The 23,526-nt window shown below is 53.7% G+C and overlaps 1 protein-coding gene across 1 annotated transcript; it reads right to left on the bottom strand.

Moving 5' to 3' along the window:
• Window positions 1-32: 32 nt before the first annotated feature.
• On the bottom strand, window positions 33-23,208 carry OTUB2 (OTU deubiquitinase, ubiquitin aldehyde binding 2). Its single transcript, XM_087855935.1, has 6 exons — window positions 23,129-23,208; window positions 12,192-12,312; window positions 10,439-10,557; window positions 6,256-6,340; window positions 5,468-5,662; window positions 33-4,442 (listed from the first exon to the last, which is right to left on the bottom strand). Exons 1-6 carry the CDS (start codon window positions 23,206-23,208, stop codon window positions 4,236-4,238), a joined length of 807 nt encoding a protein of 268 aa, XP_087712061.1. The 3' UTR covers window positions 33-4,235.
• Between the last annotated feature and the right edge of the window lie 318 nt (window positions 23,209-23,526).

The raw sequence follows: 23,526 nt of genomic DNA, 5'->3' as shown, positions 1-23,526 counted from the left end.
CTTGTGTTCCCGCTTTTCTCCACAGCAGAACCCTAATAGCTCTTTAGCTCTCTACCATTCACATTCTCTTATCTGAGCCACACTGCAAGATGGAGAGGGAAGAGGTTGCCGTCCTTGGGTTCCAAGAGAACACAGTTTTCCTTTACATCAGAGCCATTTGTGGGGAAGCCAGTAACAGTATGCAGAGTCTGGCATCGTGAGGCACTTGGGATCTGGCACTAGCCAATTTCTTCAGCGTTGTCTCCCCTCCCCTCCTCTGTGTCCTGCAGTGGTTGTTGCCCACAGTTCCACGCGCCCTTTCTCTTGTCCTGAGCCTTTATGCGAGCTTTTCCCTCCGCCTGCTTGCCTTTTTCCCCATCCTTGAGCATGGCTACATGGTCTCTAGGTCCCTGCGCCCCCAGGAGGGCATAGTGTCTTTGGGTGGGCTCCCATAGTAGCCGTGCTTACCATCTCTGTAGCACTTGGCACACTGTATTGCCTCTGCTGAGCTTCTTGACAGCACAGGCTGCCTTATTACCCCTTGTAGCCCTTGGCTGAGGTCAGGGCATGGTGTAAATACGTGCTGAGGGAACCAGTGACCTCTTGGTGTGTGTGTGTTCCCCCCTCCCCCCAGCTTTCTCTAGGTTAGTCTAGATGAGTAGCCACAGTTGCTGGAGAAGCATTGATTTTTTCACAGCTAGGTCTGGGCTTCTAAACACATGTCCCCTCGGCTTCATGGTTGACAAGGTTGGTAGGTTGGCAGCAGTGTTGCCTCAGCCCCTCTGGGTAACTATAATAAGACAACTAGACTGAGCTCAGAGTCGGGTATCCTTGAGTGCTGATCAAGTACCGAGCACTCTTGGGCACTTTCATCTATTTTATCATTTGGTTTCTACCAAGCCTCTGAGATACAAGTCCTTTTTGTAGTTGAGAAGGCTGACACCGAGTGGTTTAGACTTGCTCAGATCACAGAGCAGCCAAGTGGCAGACCTGGGATTAAAACCGTGGATAATTGCTGGTGGGTGCAGGGCATGTTTAGTCTTAAAAGGACAGTAGTGTTGTCAAGGAATGTCTCCCCAGGGTCACCAGTGACCCAGGAAGGAGAATGCAGTAGAAAACAAACCTAGTCTGTGAGATCAGTTCTTGAGTGACAGCTGGTGGAGGATGGCCGGGGACTCACCATTATCCGGATGATACAGTGGCGGTTTGAGCAGCATTAAGGAACCTTAGCAGCACCTGAGTCATGAGAGGCCTGAGGCTACTGGTCACAGGCTAAACAGACCCACTGATGTCTGTTGACATGCTGCCCTTGTCCCTTAACAGCAGATGCTCCGTTTTTTGGCAGGGTAATGTGTTAAGGGGAGTCGGTTTTTAAAAAATAGAGTTAGCATCCCAGGCAGTTCTGTTCTTTGACTTGATGAAGTAAAGCTTTGGTGAGTCCTTGGTTTCTTTGGCACCTCCAGCCCCAGGGCAGAACTTCCTGAGTATCTGGATCTTCCACTAAATGAGAACCGGGGTAATTCATTCACTCACATAAGCCTTACGGGACAGTGTTGATCTTCAGTGCATGTCAGATACCAGATACTAAGAAACCAGGACAAAAGTTGTCATGGAAACTGTTTTAATGCTAGAAAAATGTTTCTACTGACTGCCCAGAGAAGCTGTAGGGCCTGCCCATACCCCCAACCCTAAGCAGCTGCTCACTGGGCCGCAGCTCCTGCCCCCATTTGCGCAGTGTGAGAATGGTTCTTAGACTTGTCAAATGGCTCCTGACACTTCCCCATTTTTGAAGCCAGTTTCCCTGGCAAGGAGGTATTTGTCAACATTGCAGCAAGTGTTCTGCTGCTTCCCCACTGGTAGAGAGCACTGGGTATCAGGTCTCACACATAATCTTGTTCCACTTTAACCAGTGACCCTGTGCTGCGTGGATATTGTCTCCATTTCACTGATGTGGGAATTAGGGCTCGGAGGTGAAGTTCTTGGCCAAGAGCTAGTACGTGAAAAGAGGGGATTCAAACCCAGGCGGCTCTGGCTCCAAAACCCCTTTGTGCTTAAAATAGGAACCCAGTCAAAAGCAAGGACAGTTTGTTCTTTTTGTTGCAAAACATTCCCATTTATAAAGTTCCCTTTAGAAAGAAAATAATAAACGTGCAGTTATAAAGACAGACTCTCATAGCAATTCTCCTGCCCCTTTTGGTCTGGACAGAGATGGCTTGGTGAGGTGGGTGGAGAATGATCCAGGAAGTGTGAATGCCAGCATCACTGGCTGCTATAGACAAAGTGACCTCCACAGATGACTGGATTTGAACAAGTTCTGAATTCTGCCACTCCCTTTTCAGCATTGGTGCTTGCCCTCACACCATCTGAGGGCAGATGTGAGGGCAGAGAGCTATGGCTTGGATTGGACCAGGGGTTTTGTGAAAAAGGGGGAAGCACATTATAAGAACATGAGAAAATTTGCCTGTGTGGCATTCTGATTCTAAACTGATAGGATCTCTCCTGAGAAGAGGGTCCCATAAGAGCACTGGTGGGCTCTCAGACCTGGAAGTCACAGCATAGGAAGCCTGGGAGGGAATTTCTCCAGCCAGTCTGCCAAAGAGAAATCTCTGCTTTTGTGAACAAATGCCAGGAAGTGGCAGCTGCTGCTTATGCTGTACGTGAGAGCCCAGCTAGAGGCACAGGCCATCCTGCAGCCCCTCGGAGCAGCCACGGGCATTCAGCCTGGTGCTGTGTTCATACCCTTCAGTTTGAAAATGGGGATTCTGATAGTCCCAAGTCACATAACACTTCCCCCGTTCTTCCAGTGTTTGTCACAGATCCTAGCACCCTACCCAGAGCAGGGTGGGACATCACCAATTCAGAGATCAAGGTCAGATTTACATTCTTGTGGAAAAGTGACATAATCACTTAGCATGAGCCCTTGGGTTTAAGCTCCAGCTAAGGCAGTAGGGGAACCTGGGTCCCTGCCTGGCATTAAAGCACCCTAACATCTGTCTTCACAAAGGCAGAATGATACAAATCTGCTATTGTATACAAGCCCTTATCAGTCTGCTATAGAGAAGTAACCCATGGGCAGTTCCCCATTTCTACAGTCTCCATTTCCTCCCACAGAGGAAGAGAGCTTGCTAGCAGTACCCCAGATCAGCTGGGACTCTTCAAGGTCCTGGGGGCAGCAAAGTGACAAGGTTATTAAGGGGCATGTCCAGGTGGATGAACGAGGAGGCTGCCAGCCAGGGCTCTTGGCTTCTAGGCAGTTTCCACAACAGGAATCGCCCCCACTGCCAGTTTCCTGGGCTTGTCTCTGTTCTTTCCCACCTAACTTCCTCCAAGCCCACAAAACAGAGCAGAAGGGGGAAAAGGGAAAGAAGCCACAGACAGCTTTGCAAAACATGTCTGCCCTGCCCAGCTGGAGTCTGGCTGCGTGTACTGCTGTCTCCACCTGGACGATAACCTAGATTCCACTTCCAGGCTGTGTTGGGGATGGTGAGACAGCATCCTGGTCCCAGACCCCAGCGTTCCTTGAGCCTCTTTTCAAGTGGGGCTAGCAGCAGAATCCTGAAGGGCCTGCCCAGAGGCAAGCAGTTCTGGCCCTGAGAGAGGTAGAGAGGGGGTCACAACAACTTGAGCTTCATGCTGAAGGCCCCTTTTTAGACTTTGGCATAAAAGTCTTTTTCCTCCTTAAGTTAGGGTAAGAAAACACTCCCATGGTGAATGTTTGGAACCACACTGAAGCCCTCTCATTGGCCAAGTGGCCAACACTTCAGTCAGCCATCCACCAAAGTCCAGTCTAACAGCTGATTGGAATGGATTCTTTTTTGTAGAACTGGTAAGTCACTGAAGACAGCTGACCTTGAGTTTTTCCTCCCCAACAGAGAGGCACAGAAAGGAAACCAGAGGGCCCTGTTTTTTATACAACAGAATGTCAGCACTGTCAGGAACCTTCTCCAGATGAAGAAACAGGCCCAGAGAGGGGAGGTGACCTGCCCAGGGTCTCAGGCAACTCGGAGCAGAGCCAGGGGTTCTGGCTTTGTAGCCCTGAGTTAGAAAGCATTCATCCTCCATGAAAATAAATACTAACAGTATCACTAAGTTACCATAGTCCATAATGGGTAGGCCTCATTCCCAGTGACTTTGCCCAAAAGGCTGTACATTTTCTAACTCTAGTTTAAGTTGCTTAAAAAATTGAAAAGCCGGAATGTTCCATTTAGAATGCAGTCCCGTTAGGTGATAGGCTCCACTGCATGGCCTAAAATTAATCAACGTTTATCGGCTGCATAAAGGATGTTGTAGTGGGATGTTTTATAGAGCAGGTAAACGGAAGGGGTGGCAGCCTCGGGAAACACGTGGTGGTTCAGGGCCGTGTCCATCTCGTCCACATACTCCACCTGCAGGGCGATGTTCAGTGCCTGAGACAGGGCTGTGATCTGGATGTGGTCACACTCCATGGCCATGGGCTCCACTTCCTGCAAAGACCAAAATGAAAAAACAAACCCAGTTTAGGAAGGAGGCCTGGCAGAGGACAGATGAGAAGTCCAACCCTGGCTTTCATGGCCCTGGGTCAAAGCATCTATGCTGGGAAATAATTTTCACAAAAGCTCATTAGGTAGGTACTGCCATCCCCTGTTTCTAGAGGAGGAAACTGAAGCCATGGGGAAGAGCAGCAGAAACCCACTAGAACTGCAAGGCTTGACTCTATATCTTTTTGATTCCAGACTCTAGTGGTATATGAGAAGAGAATACTACTTTCAAGAATTGGGGAGGGGTGGGGAGAAATTTTTGCGCTCAGGCTTGTTTATGCACAGAACCAAAGAATCTCAGAGCAGACGAGGACCATCATGAAGGGATTTCACAGGGGGCTAGGCGAGTGAGTGAGTCCGAATGCTGAAGAGGCAACCTAGAGAGGCAGGGATGGTGGCAGTCTGGCAAGTGTGTCCCACATAACCAGGGCGGCTCCTGCTCCACTTCTGCTGATTGTGGCCATGCAGGAATAAGGCCCTGGGAGCTGGATCTTTGAGAGGAATCCAGAGAGTCAAGAAAGCCGCCCAGGGTTTAAATGTTGGCAACTCCGTTTCAAATAAATACATCATAAACAAAATACATCTTAGGACAAATGTGACCCTGGGGCTGCTACTCTGCAATTCTGTAAACAGTCCAGTCCAAGGCCCTCATTTCTCAGGTGGGAAATCTGAGGCCTGGATGGGGAAAGTACTTGCCCAGAGCCACACATTCAGGCTGCTCACGTAGGATCTGTTTCTGGCTTGCTAATCATCTTCTTCAGATTACAAATGCAGATGTGACATCAAGTCCCCTGGCTAGGGATGATGGTACTCAAGTCTCCCGAGGGCAGAGGCGCTTTCACTGTACTTCCCCGTGGCCCACACACTGACGACCCGTCCTCCCCAATGTGTATAATCCCAGGAGGTGGGTATTACATAGCAGGTCCCAGGCTGGGGGCTAAGTCCCAAAGCTTGAGACCCTGAGGACCTACATGAGTACAGAAGTCCTTGATGTCCATCTCCTCATCAATGAAGTGTCGGAAGAATTCCGCGCGGTTCTTGATGAAGGCTGAGGTGAGCAGGCGCAAAAACTGCACGATTTGGTCCGAGGAGCTCTGGTCGTTGAACACCTTCAGCAGACTGGACACCGAGCTGTCCTTCTCTACCAGCTCTACCACACTGTAAAACTGCACCCCGCCGGGCCGTCAGTCAGGAGGCACAGGCAAGACCTACCCTCCCCCATGGGACTCTTTCCACAGGACCCTCCCCCTCCATGTGGTTCCATTTTTAAATCCTTAAATTGAGTTACCAAAGTAAGTCAGTCTGGGACCAAAGCTAAGTAGAGGGTTAGAAATGCTCTGCAGTGCATGCCTTAGCCCAGAGTCCTGCCTAGGGAACAGCAGTTGGGTTTCCTTCCATCACTGTGGTTACTGGGATTTTTATTTATAGATTCAGAACTGAATCCTCTAACCCCACCCCCTTCACTAAGGGGATCAGGGAAGTAGGGTGGAGAGGGAACTGATGAAGGAGGCTGGGGATGTTTTCAGCCTGAAAGCTACTGCCCCAGAGGAGGTACTGTTTCCCTGTGGGAGGGCAGGTCTGGGCCCTGGGCTCCCTGTCGCCACACGCAGGAAGCAACTGTCCTTTCCCAGCTGGGAAGAGCAAGGACACAACCACAGAGCCATGGGCTGTGAGGGTTCTCCAGCCAGTGCCTATTCCTGTCCACTCTGCCAGCAGGGAAGGACCTGGACCCTCAGCCGTCCTGCCCAGGTTAACTTACAGCATTAAAGAAGTTTCGGAACTTGTGCTCCTCAAAACCAGCAGCCAGAAGGTCATTTGGGGTCTGCAGGACACGTTCTTTGAACCTAAAGGGGATAGACTGATGGCTCACGGGGAAATGCTGATGGAGCACTGCTATGACCGTCAGTGTCCTCCCACTCTGACCCACTGCCCCTGACACCTGAGGAGGAGTGTGTCACTAACAGGTGACTGCCTTCTCCCTTTCAGTGCACTTCCCTGTGGATTACACACTGATTTCTGTCCTCCCCAGTGTATACAATCCCAGGAAGGGAGTGTTAAACCCATTTCACAGATTTAGAGATTGAGGTAGTCACCACCCACTCCCACACCTGTTGATTCTACCCTTCAAAGGTTTCTGAATTCTGTCCCTCCTTCCTGTCGCCATGGTTCTGGCTGAATGATCACCATCTCTGGCCAGGGCCATGCCCAACCTTCCCGTGCTCCCATTCCTTCTCCACGGGGACCTCCGGAGTGACCTAGCACAGCCTTCTCCCTTAGGACACAGCTCCTCAGCACAAACGTCTAAGGGAGGACCCTGGCCTAGCTCCCCAACCCCCTCTTCCTTCTCAGCCTCCCTCCTACCCCAAGGCCACTCCCCATTTGCATTTCACTCGTTAGCACCCTGTCCATCAACCAACGGCCTGTACCTACTCACAAAAGCTAATGAACTGTTCAATTTTCAAATTTTGCCAACCAGGTGTTAAACACAGCCATTACTTGAACTATACTACAACACAAAGATAAATATTCAAAACTCAGTTTCCTAATTATCTCTGCTCTTGAGGTTATATCTGTTGTGTGTGGTGGTGGAGAGATGACTGGGCTGTAGGCTGTATTTATCTCTTCCCTGCTTAGTGACCCCATGATGGTAGCTTGAAAACCAGTCACAAAAGGAGTATTTATACCACAGAATGGTCTACCACCACAAATCAGGCTTCCCTGCCCCACAGCTGTGAAACCTTTATCAGCACTGGCCACCCTTTAAACCAGTGGCTCTTGCTGTGTCAGTGCTGGCTCATCCCTCTGCTCCCACTGCAGGCCCCTGAGAGTACAGCCCCCTTCCAAGACCATGTCCCGGGGTACAAGGCAAGGAGCCCCACCAGCCCGTAGCCCCAGGACACGTTTAGCAGCAGAGATGAGCTACAGAACAAGCGACTAGACTGGTCCGTGGAGGGGGGGTAAAAGCCCGAGCAAGAAGGATCAAGTGGGGAGGCTCCGGGGGGGAAGGGCAGCTGGCACTGGCTGAACTGCAGTCCGTCCCCTGGGAAGGGAGGCTAGATTTCCAATGGGACAGGAAGGGGGTTTGCACAAGGGACTAAAAGCCCAATGGGGAGGCCCAGGTGCCTTGGTGGGGGAGGGGGTAGTGAGGAAACGGGTGGCGTGCGTGGAGCACCAGCCACTAAACCAGGAGGTGGAAGTCTGCGCTGGCCAGGGCGTGTGTGGGGAACACACTGTGCTGGCAGTTGGCAGCTCTGCTGTTCAGTTGCTCTCGGGCTTTGGGCCCCCGTTCCCCTCCCTGGCCTCCCTGAACCTCAGCTGCATTCCCACATTGATTCCTTACCCATGACTGCTGGCCCCCTGTACTGAGCACTGATGAGTGCCACACTGGCCCAGCCAAGACCAGGCCAGGACTTACGACCAACAAGGTGAGTCAGGGGCCGGGGGGGGGGGGGAGGGGGAGGAGGACGGCACTGGAACTTGGGTGAGACTCTCTGCTACACACCAGCTTTAGCGTGACCTTGGGCAAGGCTTGTAACCTTCTCGAGGCTTGGTGTACTCAACTATAAAATGGGGTAACAACAACCTTGTACATCCCACTGCCCAGTGGACACCCCTGCTGGAAGGCTCACGGACATTTTGGACTCAGCATCACCAAAGTGGAGCTCCCAATCTTCCCCAGTCCCCCTTTGCAACAAGTGGCTTTTCCATCCTGAGAACGCTGTGGCAACAAACTTGGCAGTCATCCTTGACTCCTCTCGGCTTGCGTACCACACCCAGCCATGAGCGAGTCCTGTTGATACCACCTCTACAGGAATCTAGAATCCAACCCATCCCCTGCACCTGCTCATGCCGCCACTATCCTCTCCTTTCCCTGAGCACGTCCCCTGCTGTGCCTTCCCAGTCTGTCATGTGGATCGCGGCCAGCAGGCCAGGAGATGCTCTGCTCAAACCCTCAGGGGCTCCATCTCATTCAGGCCGAAATTCAGGGTCTTTATAGAGGCCCATGAGGCAACCCCCTTTACCTCCAACCCCTACTTAAAACTGCAACACCCTCCCTGCCCCCCCACCCCCTGCCCCGGTCCTGGACAACTTGGCCACCTTCCCCACCTGGTTTTTTCCTACAACACTTCTTGCCATCGGACACATCCCTTGCTGTCTTCTCCCTCTAGCATCCTGCTGCACAGGCAGGGGGTTTTGTCTCCCGTTCTCTGCTGCATCCCCAGGGCTTACAACAGGGTCTGTGTGTGGTGTCCTGCTAGGTGATGACTGAAGGGAGGAAGGGTGCCCTGGAGGGAGTGCAGGGGTGAAGGTAAACAGCAAGCAGGGCTGGTACAGACACACACACGGGCTGGGCTTTGCGAGTGTCACCTTGTCGAGTCCTCACAACAGCACCTGAGTAGGCATAATTACCTACCTTCCATCGATGTGGAAACTGAGGCTCAGAGAGCTGGGGTTCCTTCCCCAAAGTCACACAGCAAGTAAGCAAGAGTGAGGTCTGGCCTCAGGGCCCTAGACCTCAGCATGGCACAACTCGGGGGGACACAGGTGGTGGGGGAAAGCCCTGCTCTGGACTGCACTGTCTCGACCCTGCAGAGCTGCGGGAAGATGGGGGAGGAGAGCGACTTGAGATAGGTGACTCTCCATCAGAAGGGACTCAGCCAGTCTCTCATTCAGGAATGATGTGTTCCAAGTAAGGAACAGGTGGCCTAATTTCTATTCCTTTTGAGGGAATCTGTGTTTTGAATAGGAGGTGATGGCCCTACCCTCGCCGTTCTCAACCAGGTTTGACTTGTTCCCTGACCGCAGAGGCACCTGATGAAGTCTGGAGACATTTTTGATGGTCGTGACTTGGGGAGGAAGGTGCCCCTGGCATCTAGCAAGGATGCGAGGGATGCTGCTAAGCACCCTGTAAGGCCCAGACAGCCCCACAACAAGAAAGCCCAGCCCGGACGGTCAGGAGTGCCGCTGAGAGAGCTGCCCTCACAAAGTAGGTCTAGCACCCTGTAAGGCCCAGACAGCCCCACAACAAGAAAGCCCAGCCCGGACGGTCAGGAGTGCCGCTGAGAGAGCTGCCCTCACAAAGTAGGTCTAGCACCAGGCCCAGACAGCCCCACAACAAGAAAGCCCAGCCCGGACGGTCGGGAGTGCCGCTGAGAAAGCTGCCCTCACAAAGTAGGTCTAGCACCAGGCCCAGACAGCCCCACAACAAGAAAGCCCAGCCCGGACGGTCAGGAGTGCCGCTGAGAAAGCTGCCCTCACAAAGTAGGTCTAGCACCAGGGATTGGGCCTGAGTACTCCGTGCCCTACGGCCACTCTGCTCCTGTGCGCGTGGGCGGGGCGTGGGGGGGGGGGGCTTCATCAGATCCTCCCAGGGAAGTGAGAGCTCCAAGATCAAGAAGCAGGTCTCAGCTCCTTGCTGCTCAGAGTATGTTCTGAGACCCAGCAGTGGCAGCGTCTCCTGGGAGTTGGGGAGAACTACAGAAGCCTGCGCTAGACGACTGAATCGGGACCACACAACAAGATCCAGGCAGTTTGAGCGAAAGGTGACACAAGAGAAGCCCTGACATAAGCCTAGATCCAAAGGCCTAAAGGGTCACTCTAGGAAGCAGCTGCTGGACAGAGACGTTCCTCAGCATCGGGTCAAGACCCAGGCTACACACACATTCAAGAACAGGGGCGGCTGAAACTACTTAGAACGGTCAAAGTTTCGTTTTCTTCTTGGAGTGAGTCTTCAAAAAGGCAAAAATGCACCCCACCTAGGTGAACTCAAGCCAGAGTGACGGCACCCATGAGCTCACTGGTTCCATCCCAGACCGCCTGGCTGCCCCCATCCCTGCCACGGCAGCTCACTCTCCACGTTTGGCAGGCCTGCGCCTAGGAAACCCCCTCAGGGAGACCCAGGGTCCCCGAGCCCACCCAGCGGTCCCTTAACACCCACTCACTTGAGGACTTCCCTGCTCTTTCCCAGCAGGGATTCCAGGTAGGAATAGCCCAAGGCCCGGTAGAAGCAGTTCCCATCCCCCTTGGTCTTGCGGATCGCGGTGAACCTTTTGCTGAGTTCCTGTGGGGCAGAGAAGGAAATGTGGATGTCTGCACCCCCATCACCCCTCATGTCATGTCCTGTGGGGACCAGGGCGTCCACCTTCCCCAGGCAGCACCTGCTGCCTCCTCTCAGACTGGCTGCCCCTTCACAGTCTCCCAGCTATCCTATCACACAAATGTAAAAACATCCTGAGCCTGTCCTTGCGGCAGGCGCCGAGTGATGAGCACGACATGGCCCACCCTTGGGCAGCCTACAGTCCAGGGAAGACAGACCATTAGACAACTATGACAGGATGGGAAGCACAGGGGTGCCTCGGAGCAGTGGCATCAAAAGTCTAGGAAGTCTTCCTGGAGGAATAGCACTGAGAGGAACAGAAGTGGTGTGCGTGGCACAGGGGAGGCACGGGTGAGCAGAGGCCTTGAGGGATGTCTGTGTCCGCAGAGTCGGTAGAGCAGGCCTCTTCAGACATAACTAAGTGTCTGGCCAGTCCTCCCCAGCCCACCCACCTCCAGCTCTGCTCTGAGCTGCCAATTTCCCTCTGAAATGCCCTCGAGGCTCCTTTTGCTGCCTCATGGGGCTACAGTTGGGTTTTGATAGCAAAGCACGGTCTTCAAGGCGTCAGGGAGTCCCTGGTCCCACCGCAACCACCACCACAATGAGAAGGCTTGGAGCTAATGGGGCCCATCTAGGGCAGGCCAGCAGGGAAGGTCATGCTCCTTGGGAACCCCATCTCCTGAGAGGGCTCCAGGGTACATGAGTCCCTGCGGCCCAGCCCTTGCTCCTGCCCCCAGGAAGTGTTCCCTGTGGCTGCAGGAGACAGTCCTGCCAATGAGAGAGAGAAGCAGAGGCATGCTGCCCCAGAGATGGACAGAGCCCAGGCTCCTCCTGCTGCCCTGGTTCTGTGAGCTGTCCCTGCATCCTGGCAAACTCCCCTTTTGCAAAGCCCAGCCGGAGTAGCCCTTCCCCTCTGAGAGATGCCCTAGCACTGTGGTTCTGGGTTGCACCTTATGAGATCAGGCTACCTGGTCCAAATCCCAGCTTGTCCACTCACTAGCTGTAGGACTGGGGGCCTGCCGTTTAATATCTGTGCCTTGGTTTCCTCAGCTGTAAAATGTAGATAATAAAAGTACTGACTTTGCAACATTGTAATGAGGTCTCAGTGGGTGAATAAAGCACTTAGGATAGTATCAAGCTTTAAAAAATTTTTTTTAATTTTCTATATATAGATATAGATATCTTAACTAAAAGATTTCTCACTAAGGCAAATGCCCAACATCAAAATATTCTAGGAGCCCTTTAATTTGCCTGGGAGCCTGGCACCAATGCTAAGCTGTTCTGCTTTCAAAGTGGCACCTTTTAGGGGCACCTGGGTGGCACAGCGGTTAAGCGTCTGCCTTCGGCTCAGGGCGTGATCCCGGCGTTATGGGATCGAGCCCCACATCAGGCTCTTCTGCTATGAGCCTGCTTCTTCCTCTCCCACTCCCCCTGCTTGTGTTCCCTCTCTCGCTGGCTGTCTCTATCTCTGTCGAATAAATAAAATATTTTAAAAACAAAAACAAACAAACAAAAAAACAAAGTGGCACCTTTTGACTCCAGTCCCAGCTCCAGCACATTAGCTCTAAGATCCTCTCCCCCGCAAACCTCTGTCTCACCTGGATTTTCCTCTGGTAAATCCTGTTTTCAGGATGATCCCGAAGAATTGATAGAATGTCACATTTTTCTGATATTAGGTTAAAAGAGGTTTCGCTCTGAAAGACAGAAAGAGCAGCAAAGCTGTGACAATTTCAAAACAACTGATGGGCTTCCACCAAGTAGAAAGCCTCTGAACAGCTAGTTACATGACATAGGGAGTGGTACCTTCCCACAAAAGGCACATTCCCAGTTCTCTCCGATGTCAGTTCCCTGGACAGGAGTCAGGGTCAGCCCCATCACGTAGGGGTGTCATCCTGTAACTTCCGAATGGATTCATTTTAGAGTATATAACCCCTTGAACCTAGTGAGCCTTCATGCTGGAGTATGACGTGTCCCCTTGTTCTGTCCTTCCTGTCTCATTCATTCTTTTATTCGTCACCAATTACTGAACATCCAGCCTGCACCAAGAGCGCTGTGCGACAAGCTGGAAATAGAGGTTAGAACATCTTGCAGATGTACCACCTACCGGTGGAAGTCCATACTGCAGCCAGCCTGAGTCTGAGTCCATTCCAACCCAGAGATAAGCTTCCTGGTCCAGAGGCAGGGCTCTGGAGGGCTGAGAAGAAATCCACAGGGAGCAGGTAATGGCAGGAGGCGGCTTCGGGGCCAGGGAAAGTGCAGGAGACATCTCTGTTCTAACAGCCAGCCTCCTCTCTGCCTCATGCTGTTCCTGCCCAGACTCTGCCCAGAGAAGTGGCAGGTGCACCCCTGCCTCCAACCCACCCCTAGAACGGCTCTGATTCCAGCATATGAAGATAACGTACGAGGAACTGGTATCAAAGCTACATGGCGTTTAGTGTAAGAGAAGTGGCTCCGGTGCCTGCACACACCCCAAGGGGACAGTTACACAATACCGCACAGCTGTGAAGTTGGTGTTATTTGGGATTTTTGTGATTGGAAATCCAGTTTTCCATCCATTTATTGCCATCATTTTGGACAGAGGTGTTGTCAGAGCTGACCACTTTCACTTTATGCCTCTGACTACATGGGCTTTCCTGGGCAGCCGCTCTGCCTCCTCATGGACTTGACAGCCCATAGGGCTGAGGGCTTACAGAGGATTCTCGAGGTTGCAAGCCCCTTTCCACCTGGAAAAAAGTCTGGATTTCTGTTGATTAGATTTCACCAGAGCTCCACACTGGAAGCAGAGAGCTGGGCCACGGGATCATACAATGAGCTGTGAGTGACTTCTGGGGCCACCCATCTCCACACTGGACAGATTCAAACTTCTGACAGTGAGCTGCTTTAGTTCCAATTCCCATGTCCAGCATCCAGGATGAGGAGAGGTGCTTTGACCAGGCATTCCTGGCGGCCTGGATGCCCCCCACCATCAAGGTCTCCAAAAGCCATGCAGGCCTCCCTTGGCACAGGACAGCATATCACACTACCCGAGTCCTTCCATTTACCTGATGCCCCAGGGCCCATCACGGGGCCTGGAACAGAGCAGGGCATGAGAGTTTGTTAAATGAATAAAAGCCACTGCCTCCATGAAGCCTTCCTGCTTGCCCCACCCCATCCAAGTCAGGCTTGGGCTCTCCCCTGGACTCACTTTATTCCTTTTCTCCCTTTCTGGTGGCCTAACATGCCCTCTCCTGGATTGGGGGGGGGGGGTCACACCCACTTCCCAGAGAAAAACTTGAGTGGAGAAGGATGAAATATGTTGTCCCAAGAAGAACAGGAGGAAAAGGCTTTCTAAAAGAGGGAACAGGGCATGCAAATGCTTGTGGGTGGGGGAGGAGATTCTGGGGTTTATTTCTGGAAACTTCCATTCCATTCCACCCCCACTTCTTTGCAAAATTAAGTCAGCATCAGGCTCTTTCCTCACTTCAGCTCAGACGGGAGCAGGGGAACCATCAAGGAGTCAAATAACCATTCTGGGGCCAATGCCGTAGGCTGTTTTTCCATCAGCCACTACCCATTTCTTCCCTACTAACGGTCTCTGTTTTACTCCAGGCAATGTGGTAGAAAATGTCCGGGCTAAGTCATGACAACCTTAACCTCCTCTTCAGTGATTTTTTTCTAGCCTTCCTTGTATCTGTGGGCATCCAAGTGACCAGGGCTGGCCAACTGGATCCATGACAAGTATTCTGGGGGGCTTGGGGAAGGCTTTGGTTTGGGATAAAACGAACAGAGATGGCATGTCCTGTTCCTTCCTCCTCCTTCCTGTCTTCCATGCAGATGTGATATCTACATTACAACAGTCGTCCTGTGACCCTGAGGGTGAACGACGTGTGGGAGGTGGTTGGATGATCTGCTGCTATCCTAAGTCCAAGATATAGAGAATAACAGGGGCCATGATTTTGCACCTACTATGTGCCAAGCTCTGGGACAGAGGCTTACATATCCCCATTATCTCATTTATTCCCACCAACAATTATTATACCCACTCTACTGACAAGGTCAGGTCCCTTGGGCCAGGAAGTGATCTAATGCAGATCTGACTCTCAAACCCGTGGAAATTCTACCAAGCCAAACTGCTAGGCAAACAGAGCTCAGAGTCTAGCTCTCGAGGGAACAAGGCTGCTAGTCCTTAAAGGAACACTGTGTGCAATGCAGACTAGGGCCTCTGCACCATCGGGCCAGGTCCCAGCCTCCTGCCCCTGTGGCCGCAGCCGGGCAGACAGTCTAGCTCTCTACCCAGCTCAGTGCCTAGAGTAGCATCCCCCAGTCCGAGGACACTTGTCACAGAGGGAACAAGAGATGATTTACAGGAGATGTCTGGACATGGTGTTAAAAGACATCAGGACATCTGGAGGGAAAGTAATTCTCTTTTCAGTTTCCTTCAAACTTTCTAATCCTGCGAAGGAGAAAGGCGGCTTCCAACTACCTTTATCTCCTTCCCACTGTGCTAGTGTCTTTTGGCCAGTGAGCAGGGAGCCTAAAAGGGTTCCATTTTCTTGAAGTAAGCTCTGTGCCCAACGTGGGACTTGAACTCATGACCCGGAGATCAAGAGTCGCAGCTCTATGGACTTGAGCCAGCCAGGCGTCCGCCCCACAGGGTCCCATTTTCATTTGCAATACTTTTTAAATGTAAAACAAGCCAGCTTTGGAGGCACCCGGCTGGCTCAGTCAGTAGAGCTGACTCTTGATCTCCAGCTCATGAGTTCAAGCCCTACAAGGGGCACAGAGCTTACTTCAAAACAAAACGAGCCAGTTTTATTAACTTGGTTGACATTTTTATGAAAAGTTAACATGTTTTGGGAGCGCCTGGGTGGCACAGCAGTTAAGCGTCTGCCTTCGGCTCAGGACGTGATCCCGGCGTTATGGGATCGAGCCCCACATCAGGCTCCTCCGCTAGGAGCCTGCTTCTTCCTCTCCCACTCCCCCTGCTTGTGTTCCCTCTCTCACTGGCTGTCTCTATCTCTGTCAAATAAATAAAATCTTAAAAAAAAAAAATTAACATGTTTTGATCTATTCTAAATCATGGAAGCAGTACCCCCGGTATTGAACGCTGCTTCTGTCTGCCCCAAGCAAACAACGGGGCTGCTTCTGTCTGCCCCAAGCAGAGAACGTGTAGGTAGTTGTATTCAGTCATTTCTGAGAAGATAGGGAGGCATGGAAAGGAGTTTAAGGAATTCATCGGAACTATGTAAGGATACGTACTTAAGATGGTAGAGAAGCGCCAACAGTCAAAATGGGACTATTAGCGTAGATCAGGGAAAGGGACACACACCTTGGACCAGGGAAGCCCATCTAGGTTTTCCACTTGCCTTAATATAAACTGGCCTGTGGGGCAAATTTCCTTAGGCTACTAAATTTAAAGGAAAAATATTAAATAGCAGTTCAGGGCTCCTCTTGGCCACTGAGGGCGGAGCTCCTTACACTCGGGGTTCCAGAGCCCCATGTCAACACTGGCTTCCCCTTTGTCCCTGTTGCCATGCCCCCCCCCCCATAGGTAGTCCCTGTGGCACGTGTTTCAATAAGTACCTTTTTATTGAGGGAAAGTATGTAGCAAATATACCCCCGTAACCACTTTTAAGTGTACAGTTCTGTGGTATTAAGTACACACATGGTTGTGCAACTATCACCACTTTCCATCCCCGACACTCTACCCATTAAACATTAACTCCCCACCCCCCAGCCCCTGCAACCACCATCTGACTTTTTTTTTCTTTTTTTTAAGGTTTTATTTATTTATTCGACAGAGATAGAGACAGCCAGCGAGAGAGGGAACACAAGCAGGGGGAGTGGGAGAGGAAGAAGCAGGCTCATAGCAGAAGAGCCTGATGTGGGGCTCGATCCCATAACGCCGGGATCACGCCCTGAGCCAAAGGCAGACGCTTAACCGCTGTGCCACCCAGGCGCCCCCCATCTGACTTTCTGTCTCTGAATCTGCCTATCCCGGGGACCTCATTTAAGTGGAATGAATTGGTCTTAAAACTACAGAGTTGTTTTATGTGTGCGTGTGTTTTAAATGTGCATACAGATTATTCTACAGATCTCGTGACCTTTTTATTTTGCTTCAGTCGATACTATTTCAATATTTACCCCTCCGGACAAATGGTTCCCTGGTGCTTTACCGCCGGTGATGGAGCCTCGGGTTAGCTCCAGCGCCCCCTAGTGGTTGCAGGTGTATTTATTGGAACAGCGGGGGCACAGGGCTTTCCAGAATGGCCCAAGTCAGCTCCAGGAGGTCCCTGTCCCCTTCCCCCTCCCCAGCAACATGGCCCTGGTCACAGCTCTGGGGAAAAACTAGAGTCTCAAATGCCAGGGAGAACCTGGGCGTAGCCTCAATGTACTGGCCCATGTATCTGGTACAGTGCTCTCTGGGTTGGACATTAGCTGACTCTAATTGGTGTTATTTTATTATATTCTAATCCTGGCTGAAAATTTCCAGGATGTTATGTTGAAAGCATAGGCCTAGTCAGGACACCTGAAAGGATTTTAGCCTTTAATTGCTTGTTGGCAAATACATGCTAATTAAGTCAGGCAGCTGGCAACTCCGCTTGGAAGCAGCATTTAGCAGGTTAAGTTGAGGCCTGTATTTCAGAGTGAGAAAAGGACAGGTCTTCCCTCACTGGCTCTTCCCTGGCAAACCTAGGACCCAGCCCCATGCACTCGCAGTTGGGCTCGGCATTCAGACCGGGTTTGAGTCCTCGCTGGGAGCCTGGCCTCGGTCTCCCTGGCCTGGTTTCCTCCCGCAGCCTCAGAGCCCGGGTGGAAAACCAAGCAGCTACTGTGGCAAAGCTGATCCCAGCCCGAGGCACACCCCCTCCAAATGCGGGGAGAGTCAGGTTCCCCATTTTCCTCTGGTCTGCTCTCCAAAGCCTCTCTACAGACCAGAAACCTGGCCAGGTAGCCCCGAGCATTGCTCCACCAGCCTCAGACCAGCAAAAAGCCAGGCTCACCAGCCACCTGTAGCCCAATCTGCACATCCAACCACTTTGGTTCAAAGCCCTGAAATCTTCTGGTGAAGATGCCTCCAAGCGGGGACAGGGAGTGGCCCCCCTCGCCAGGGTCATGGGGGAGTTCCTATCCCACAGCTCTGTATCCCTGCCCAAGGGAACCCCATGTGCCCAGCATTGTTCGAGGATCTGCAGGATGGGGAGAGGCAGAGCCAAAAGGAGCAGGCTCCGGCAGCTCAGTCCAACCGGCCCTAAAGGCCAGTCTCATGAGATGACCTGTGACCCCAAGCAGGACCCCTGCCCTCCCAGGAGTTCTCAGTAGGCTCCTCCTGGAATAGGTACAGCTCGATGTCTGAATTCAGTCTCCCTGGGCTTTCATGAGAAGCAAAATAGTAGGACCATAAAGCTCCAGAAGATCAGGGTCCTTGGTCCCTTTTGTTCATGGTGTACCCCAAGTCCTTGGAACAGTAGCTGGTGCCCAGCAGGTGCTCAGGGATCACTTGCTGAATGAAGAAACCACTGTTGCTGTGCATTCGCCACGGCAGGGGCTGTGGACTATCTCATTTAAGCCTTGAAATATCTGTTTTACAAATGGACACGGAGGCACAGAGAGGCCAAGCTATCTGCCTGAGGTCACACAGTGAGGCAATCTTTGGTAGGGACTTGGACCCTGCTCACCCAGCCCATCAAAAAGTATTCAACAGGGGCACCTGGGGGACTCAGCTGATTAAGCATCTGACTCTTGATCTCAACTCAGGTCTTGATCTTAGGGTCATGAGTTCAAGCCCCACATTGGGCTCCGCGCTGGGCTTGGAGCAGACTTCAAAAAAAAAATAAAAGTATTCACAGACCTGGGTGCCTTTCTGCACCTTCTCATCCTCCAGGAACAGAACCCACTTGGCCTTCACACGTGCCCCCTTGTCACTTCCTGCCGGCTCCTCAATAGTCAGGCCTTGGGCTCACACTTCTGCCTACAGAGCCCCCCATCAACGTACCCTTTCCTGCATCTATGCACATCCCCGAACTCTGGCTCTGAGGGGCTGGTGGGCCTCTCACAGGCCCACCCTGGGCCCCAGTGGGCAATGCCAGCCCGCGGCCAGCCCGACCGCCCTCTGAGGCTGCTCCACGGGCATGGCTGACCACAGGCTGAGTCAGCCTCGTTAACCAGGCCCAGTACCGCAGAAGCCACGACTCACCGCGTGGCCTGACCTCAAGCTACCGGCTCCTTCACAGCAGAGGCCAGGGCTTCCAGGGGTCACCCGGACAGGCCTCAGAACCCGGCCAACCTCCCCTCTCCTCTCCGAAGGTCCCTGTCCCTTCCCAAGCCTCCCCGGGGCCCCACCCCTGGTCTTGTCTGCCTGGGGCTGGGGTACCCACAGTGGGCTGCCGCTGGAGCTGGAGGGAAACACCCTTTGAACTGTCAACATTAGGACAGCATGTATAATACAGGAATATATAGAATGATCCATTTTGGAATTGATGAGTGATTACAATGTTTGGAGGCAAAAGATACAGGGATGACCCAGTGCCCTGAACCGGTCTCCTATTGCTGCTATAACAGGTTAGCACAAACTCCGTGACTTAAAATCAACTCAGATTTGCTATCTTGCATTTCTGGGGGCTCCAGGGGAAAACCCATTTCCTTACCTTTTTCACTTTCCATGATCGCCCTCCTTCCACTGTCGCAACTCCTCACTTTAACCCTTCTGCCTCTGCCCGCCCGCCCCTATTATAAGGACTTTTGTGATTCCATCATTGGGCCCACCTGGGTGATCTAGGGCCCTCTCCCATCTCAATACCCTTCACGTCACCCCACCTGTGAGGCCCTTGTTGCCATGTGAGGGACCTGATTCACAGGTTCTGGGGATTAGGTGTGGACATCCTCGGGGGCTATTACTCAGCCTGCCCCCCCCATGCCTCTTCTGTGCTGTTCCACTAAGGAAACAGGGAAGCCCCTGCCTCTGGGCTCCCACCCCTCCTGGGTCACAGTTATTGACTAGCCTTGCAGAGACCCTGAACTCAGACCCCAGCCACCTCTCCTTTGACGCCTGGACTCACACAACATGTAAAGGACCCTCCGATTTTCATCTCTGGCCCTGACCTCTCCCTGAAGCTCTGGCTTCAAACAGCCAGCAGCCACCAGGATGTCTGACCAGCAACCCCCAGTTACTGTGCCCCAACTGGTCTCTTGCTACACACCTGCTTCCCCTCCAGGGGTTTCCAGCTCCCCAAAAGGCCCCTCCATCCAGCCAGAGCTCACGCCAAACCCAGGACCCCTCTTGCACTCCTCTCTTCCCCATCAGCTCCGCTCCTGGGTCAGGCCAGAGTCGCCACCATCTGCCCTCAGGGAGGCTGCAACAGCATCGGCTTCCGCTCCTGCCCCCCCACCCCCCAACCACCATCCTCCACAGCAGCTGGGGCAGGCTGCTTCACATGGAAGCCAGAAGAGGGCACAGCTTTCCTCAGTTCCCTCCCAGGGCTCCCCTCACTTAGGAAAAGACTCAGCCTTTTGAGGACAACCTGCCGGGTCCTACAACAGCTGGCCTTGCTTACCTTATGCTCCCAGAGCTCCAGCCTCAATGGCCCTCTTTTTGTTCCTCCAACAATACATGCCCATTTCTACCTCAGGACCTTTGCACATGCTATTCCTGCTGCCTGATGCTCCTCTTCTTAAGACTCAGGCAGCATCACCTCCTCAGAGGGGACCTCCCTGAGCGCCCTGTGTAAGGTCGCCCCTCCCCCACCCCCCACCTTGACTTGCTTCATTTCTTCAGCACATTGGCTGCCATGTAGGTTCACTCATTTCCTTGCAATCTGTCTGTCCCGGCACTAGAATGTCAACAACATGAAGGCAGGGACTTTGCGTGCCTGTCAAGATCCCCAGTGCCTGGCACACAGTAATGCTCCAAAAATGCGTACTGAGTGGGTGGGCAAACAGATGCGTGAGCCGGTCTCACCCACCTGGCCACCTCCAACCCTGCGTCCACCGCACTGCCAGAGAGATCATCCACGTCAGCCACCTCTTACTTGTCCGAAGTAGGTTATGGTTCTCACCCCTTCCCCAGCGGCAGAATAAAACTGAAAGCCCACAGCACAGCATGTGAAGCCCTTCTCAGCACATCCTGACCCTCCCTCCTTTTCTCTCCTCCCTCCTCAGAGCGCCATGCATCCACACAGACCTTTCCCAGAATATCGCAACCTTACCCATGTTTCCAGGCCTTTAAGCGCCGTCCCATCCTGCCTGGAATGTACCATTCCTCAAATCCTTCCTGAATACTCCTATATATGCTTCAAAACCCCATTCAAAAGACTCCCTTGTGAGGCCTTCCTGACACTCCTTGCACCCTCAGAGCGTACCAGCTCTCCGCTGTGCTCGCAAAGCCCGTGGTCAGGCCTCCCAGGCCGTGATCAGTAGCTCAGGAATGGCTTGTGTCCAGCTCTGTCTTGACCAACAGGCAGCGAGCTCCTAAGAGAGGTCACACCCCTGGTCTTTCTCATCACTGCCCATCATGGGGCCTGACTAGGGTGCCTGCCTCCTAGGGGCTTGTTTGACAAATAAAAACAAAGCGCAGAAGGGCCCTGTGGTTTTACTGTTCACCTCTCACACTCATTGACTCACCAAATGGTAAATGCCTTTTGAGTGAGCACTTGTTACCTATGGCCCCAGTCAGTGGCCGCCCCAGGCCTGCACCTCATCCCGGCCCCTGCCTTCCTAAGGGGCTCTGTGTCTTCTACATGGGACCCTTCCTCCAGCTTAGCCCGTGACTTTGAAATGGGAGAGGAAAGAAGATGCTGGATTTCCCAAGGACATTCCACCCCCTCCCCGCCCCCCCAGCAGCACCAACAGCACCAGTCACACCACGCAGAAACAACAGTCACTACAGTAGGTGCACAATGGATGCCGAGTACACAAGGACAGACACCGCACAGCCCTCCCCCAGGCCGTGATTCCCAGACAGACGTCCGGTTCGGTGGGTTAGCCACTTCACCCCTCTCCAGGCCCCCAAGCCTTCCCGCCACGGTGAGGCCTTGGTGCCTCTGACCCCATCTGCCCTCTACCTTCCGGTCTTCAGAGTCCAGGGCCGTGGGAAGCTGGGGTCGGAGGCCTGGCTGTGCAGCACAGAGACCAAAAGTTCAGGTCCTCGCCCCCCACCGTCCCTGCCCTGTCCTCAGCTGCCCAATGGTGGCCTTCTAGAAGGCATGCCAGCCTCCAGCTCTGGGGTGGCCTTTGAAACCCATTATGACCCCAGCCCCAGCCACTCCCTAGTGGGTGACGGATGCAGAAACACCGGGGCCCCCTTCCTCCTGGAGCAGCAGAGCCAGGGAAATGCTCGGGCACTGGGGCGAAGCAGGAAGCTGATGCTTCTAGATGCCCCCAGCAGCCGGCTGCTTTGTCCAGGACGCCCCCGACTTGGAGGACCTGCTGCATGTGCCAGTCCGTGACGAGGCGCTGGCCCGTGCCCCAGCCCAGAGCGTCCTGAAGGGCTGACCATCTCCCTGCGCGGACATGGGAGGGAGGAGGCCAAGAAGAACCAGACACCTGTGACAACAGCCACTCTGTTGTCACAGGACCAGCCGCGGCTAGTTACCTGGGTCGAGAGCCCCACGTGCATCACCTCACCTGGTTCTCACAGCGCCCGTTGTACAGATGCGCAAAATAGTGCTGGGGTGCGGAGAGTGGGGGTGGGGGGAGACCAACCAAAGCCTCTTGGCTTTCCAAGGGGTGGAGGCGGCATCTGAACTCAGAGCTGTGTGACCCCAAGCCGCCATGGGGGCCACCAGCTCTTACACTCTACCAGCTCCCTGGAGCAGGGGGCTCAGAATTAAAGGGTTTTAGGCCGTCCTCACACCCAGTCCCTTGCAGAGTGCCTGACCCCTCCCCCCACAACCTGGAAGGTGGACTGATGCAACACAAGGAGCACTGGACTGGGGAGTCCAGAGGCTTGGGTTCAAGTCCCAGGTCTACCACAGTCAGTCCCAGCCCCTTCCTTACCTGGGCCTCAGTTTCCCCACCTTCCTGGTGTGGCCTGGTTCAGAGGGTCTCTGGGGCCATTTCTGCTCCAGCAGTACTCTGAATCAGGGTTCCCTCTAGTCTTCGCTTTGCCTGGACCCCTAATTCACGTCCCTCACAACTTGAGGCAGCCTCTCCACGTGCGTCCTAAGGCACATGCCATCTGTTTATCTTCGGGATGGTGAGGAGGTCCCGCGACCGGGCCACTCCTGCACCTCCCAGGTCACTTGTGGGGCTTGGAGGGAGCCGTCTCCGATGGCCAAGCCCCTGGGTGGGTGGCGCCGTGAGCTGCCCAGTGGGGGACTACTTAACAAAGAGGCCGACCCTTAGCCCTGGAGCCTTCCAGTTCCCATTCCCCTCGAGGGCGCTTACCTTGCGCCGTCGGGTCTGCACCCTCGGACTAGACACCAGGGACTAGAGCGCCAGGGACGGGAGTCCTAGAGGCCGGGCTGGGTCCCCTTCGCTGGGCGTCCACGGGGGATGGCGGGGCCTTGCAGGGCCTTCCCGGGAAGGGCGGGGGCCCCCAGCATCCGTCCCGACTCACTCTTCCCAGGGGTCCGAACGCCGCGGGACCCGCTCTGGGGACTGAGCCTGACGCTCGTCCCCCGTCCCACGAGCGCACATGCGCCCCGGCAGGGAGCCCGCCTACCGCGCTCCCCTTCCAGCTCCTCCTCCCCCGCTTCCCCCCACGACCACTGACCATAGTGACCGGAGCCGTCGGGCCAGGTCCCGCCCCAGCGAGGAGCGATCCGGTGCGGGAGGGCGTCGCGGAAGCCACTGGCTGGCTCCGCCGTTGGGTCGGGCGGCGGGGGCCTCGAGGGCGTGGGGGCGAGCGGAGAATACACCCGACCGCTCCGCAAACCACAGGCTAGACCTCCACTGTGTCCCAGCAAGACACACGCCCCGCGATTGACGTCTGAGGCGGGCAATCAGAAGCCGGGG

This window comes from Ursus americanus, chromosome 26 (genome assembly GCF_024610735.1).
Source record: "Ursus americanus isolate L20-20 chromosome 26, mUrsAme1.1.p, whole genome shotgun sequence".
Lineage (NCBI taxonomy): Eukaryota > Metazoa > Chordata > Mammalia > Carnivora > Ursidae > Ursus > Ursus americanus.
This window is presented reverse-complemented; position numbering and strand designations above follow the sequence as displayed.

Excerpts from the sequence above, each read along its gene's own strand:
- OTUB2 (XM_087855935.1), bottom strand. The coding sequence starts at position 23,208 with ATGTGCGCTCGTGGGACGGGGGACGAGCGTCAGGCTCAGTCCCCAGAG. Across the intron at positions 6,341-10,438 it reads AAGAGCAGGGAAGTCCTCAA|GTTCAAAGAACGTGTCCTGC; the intron begins GTGAGTGGGTGT and ends TATCCCCTTTAG. Across the intron at positions 5,663-6,255 it reads TCCGAAACTTCTTTAATGCT|TTTTACAGTGTGGTAGAGCT; the intron begins GTAAGTTAACCT and ends GGCGGGGTGCAG.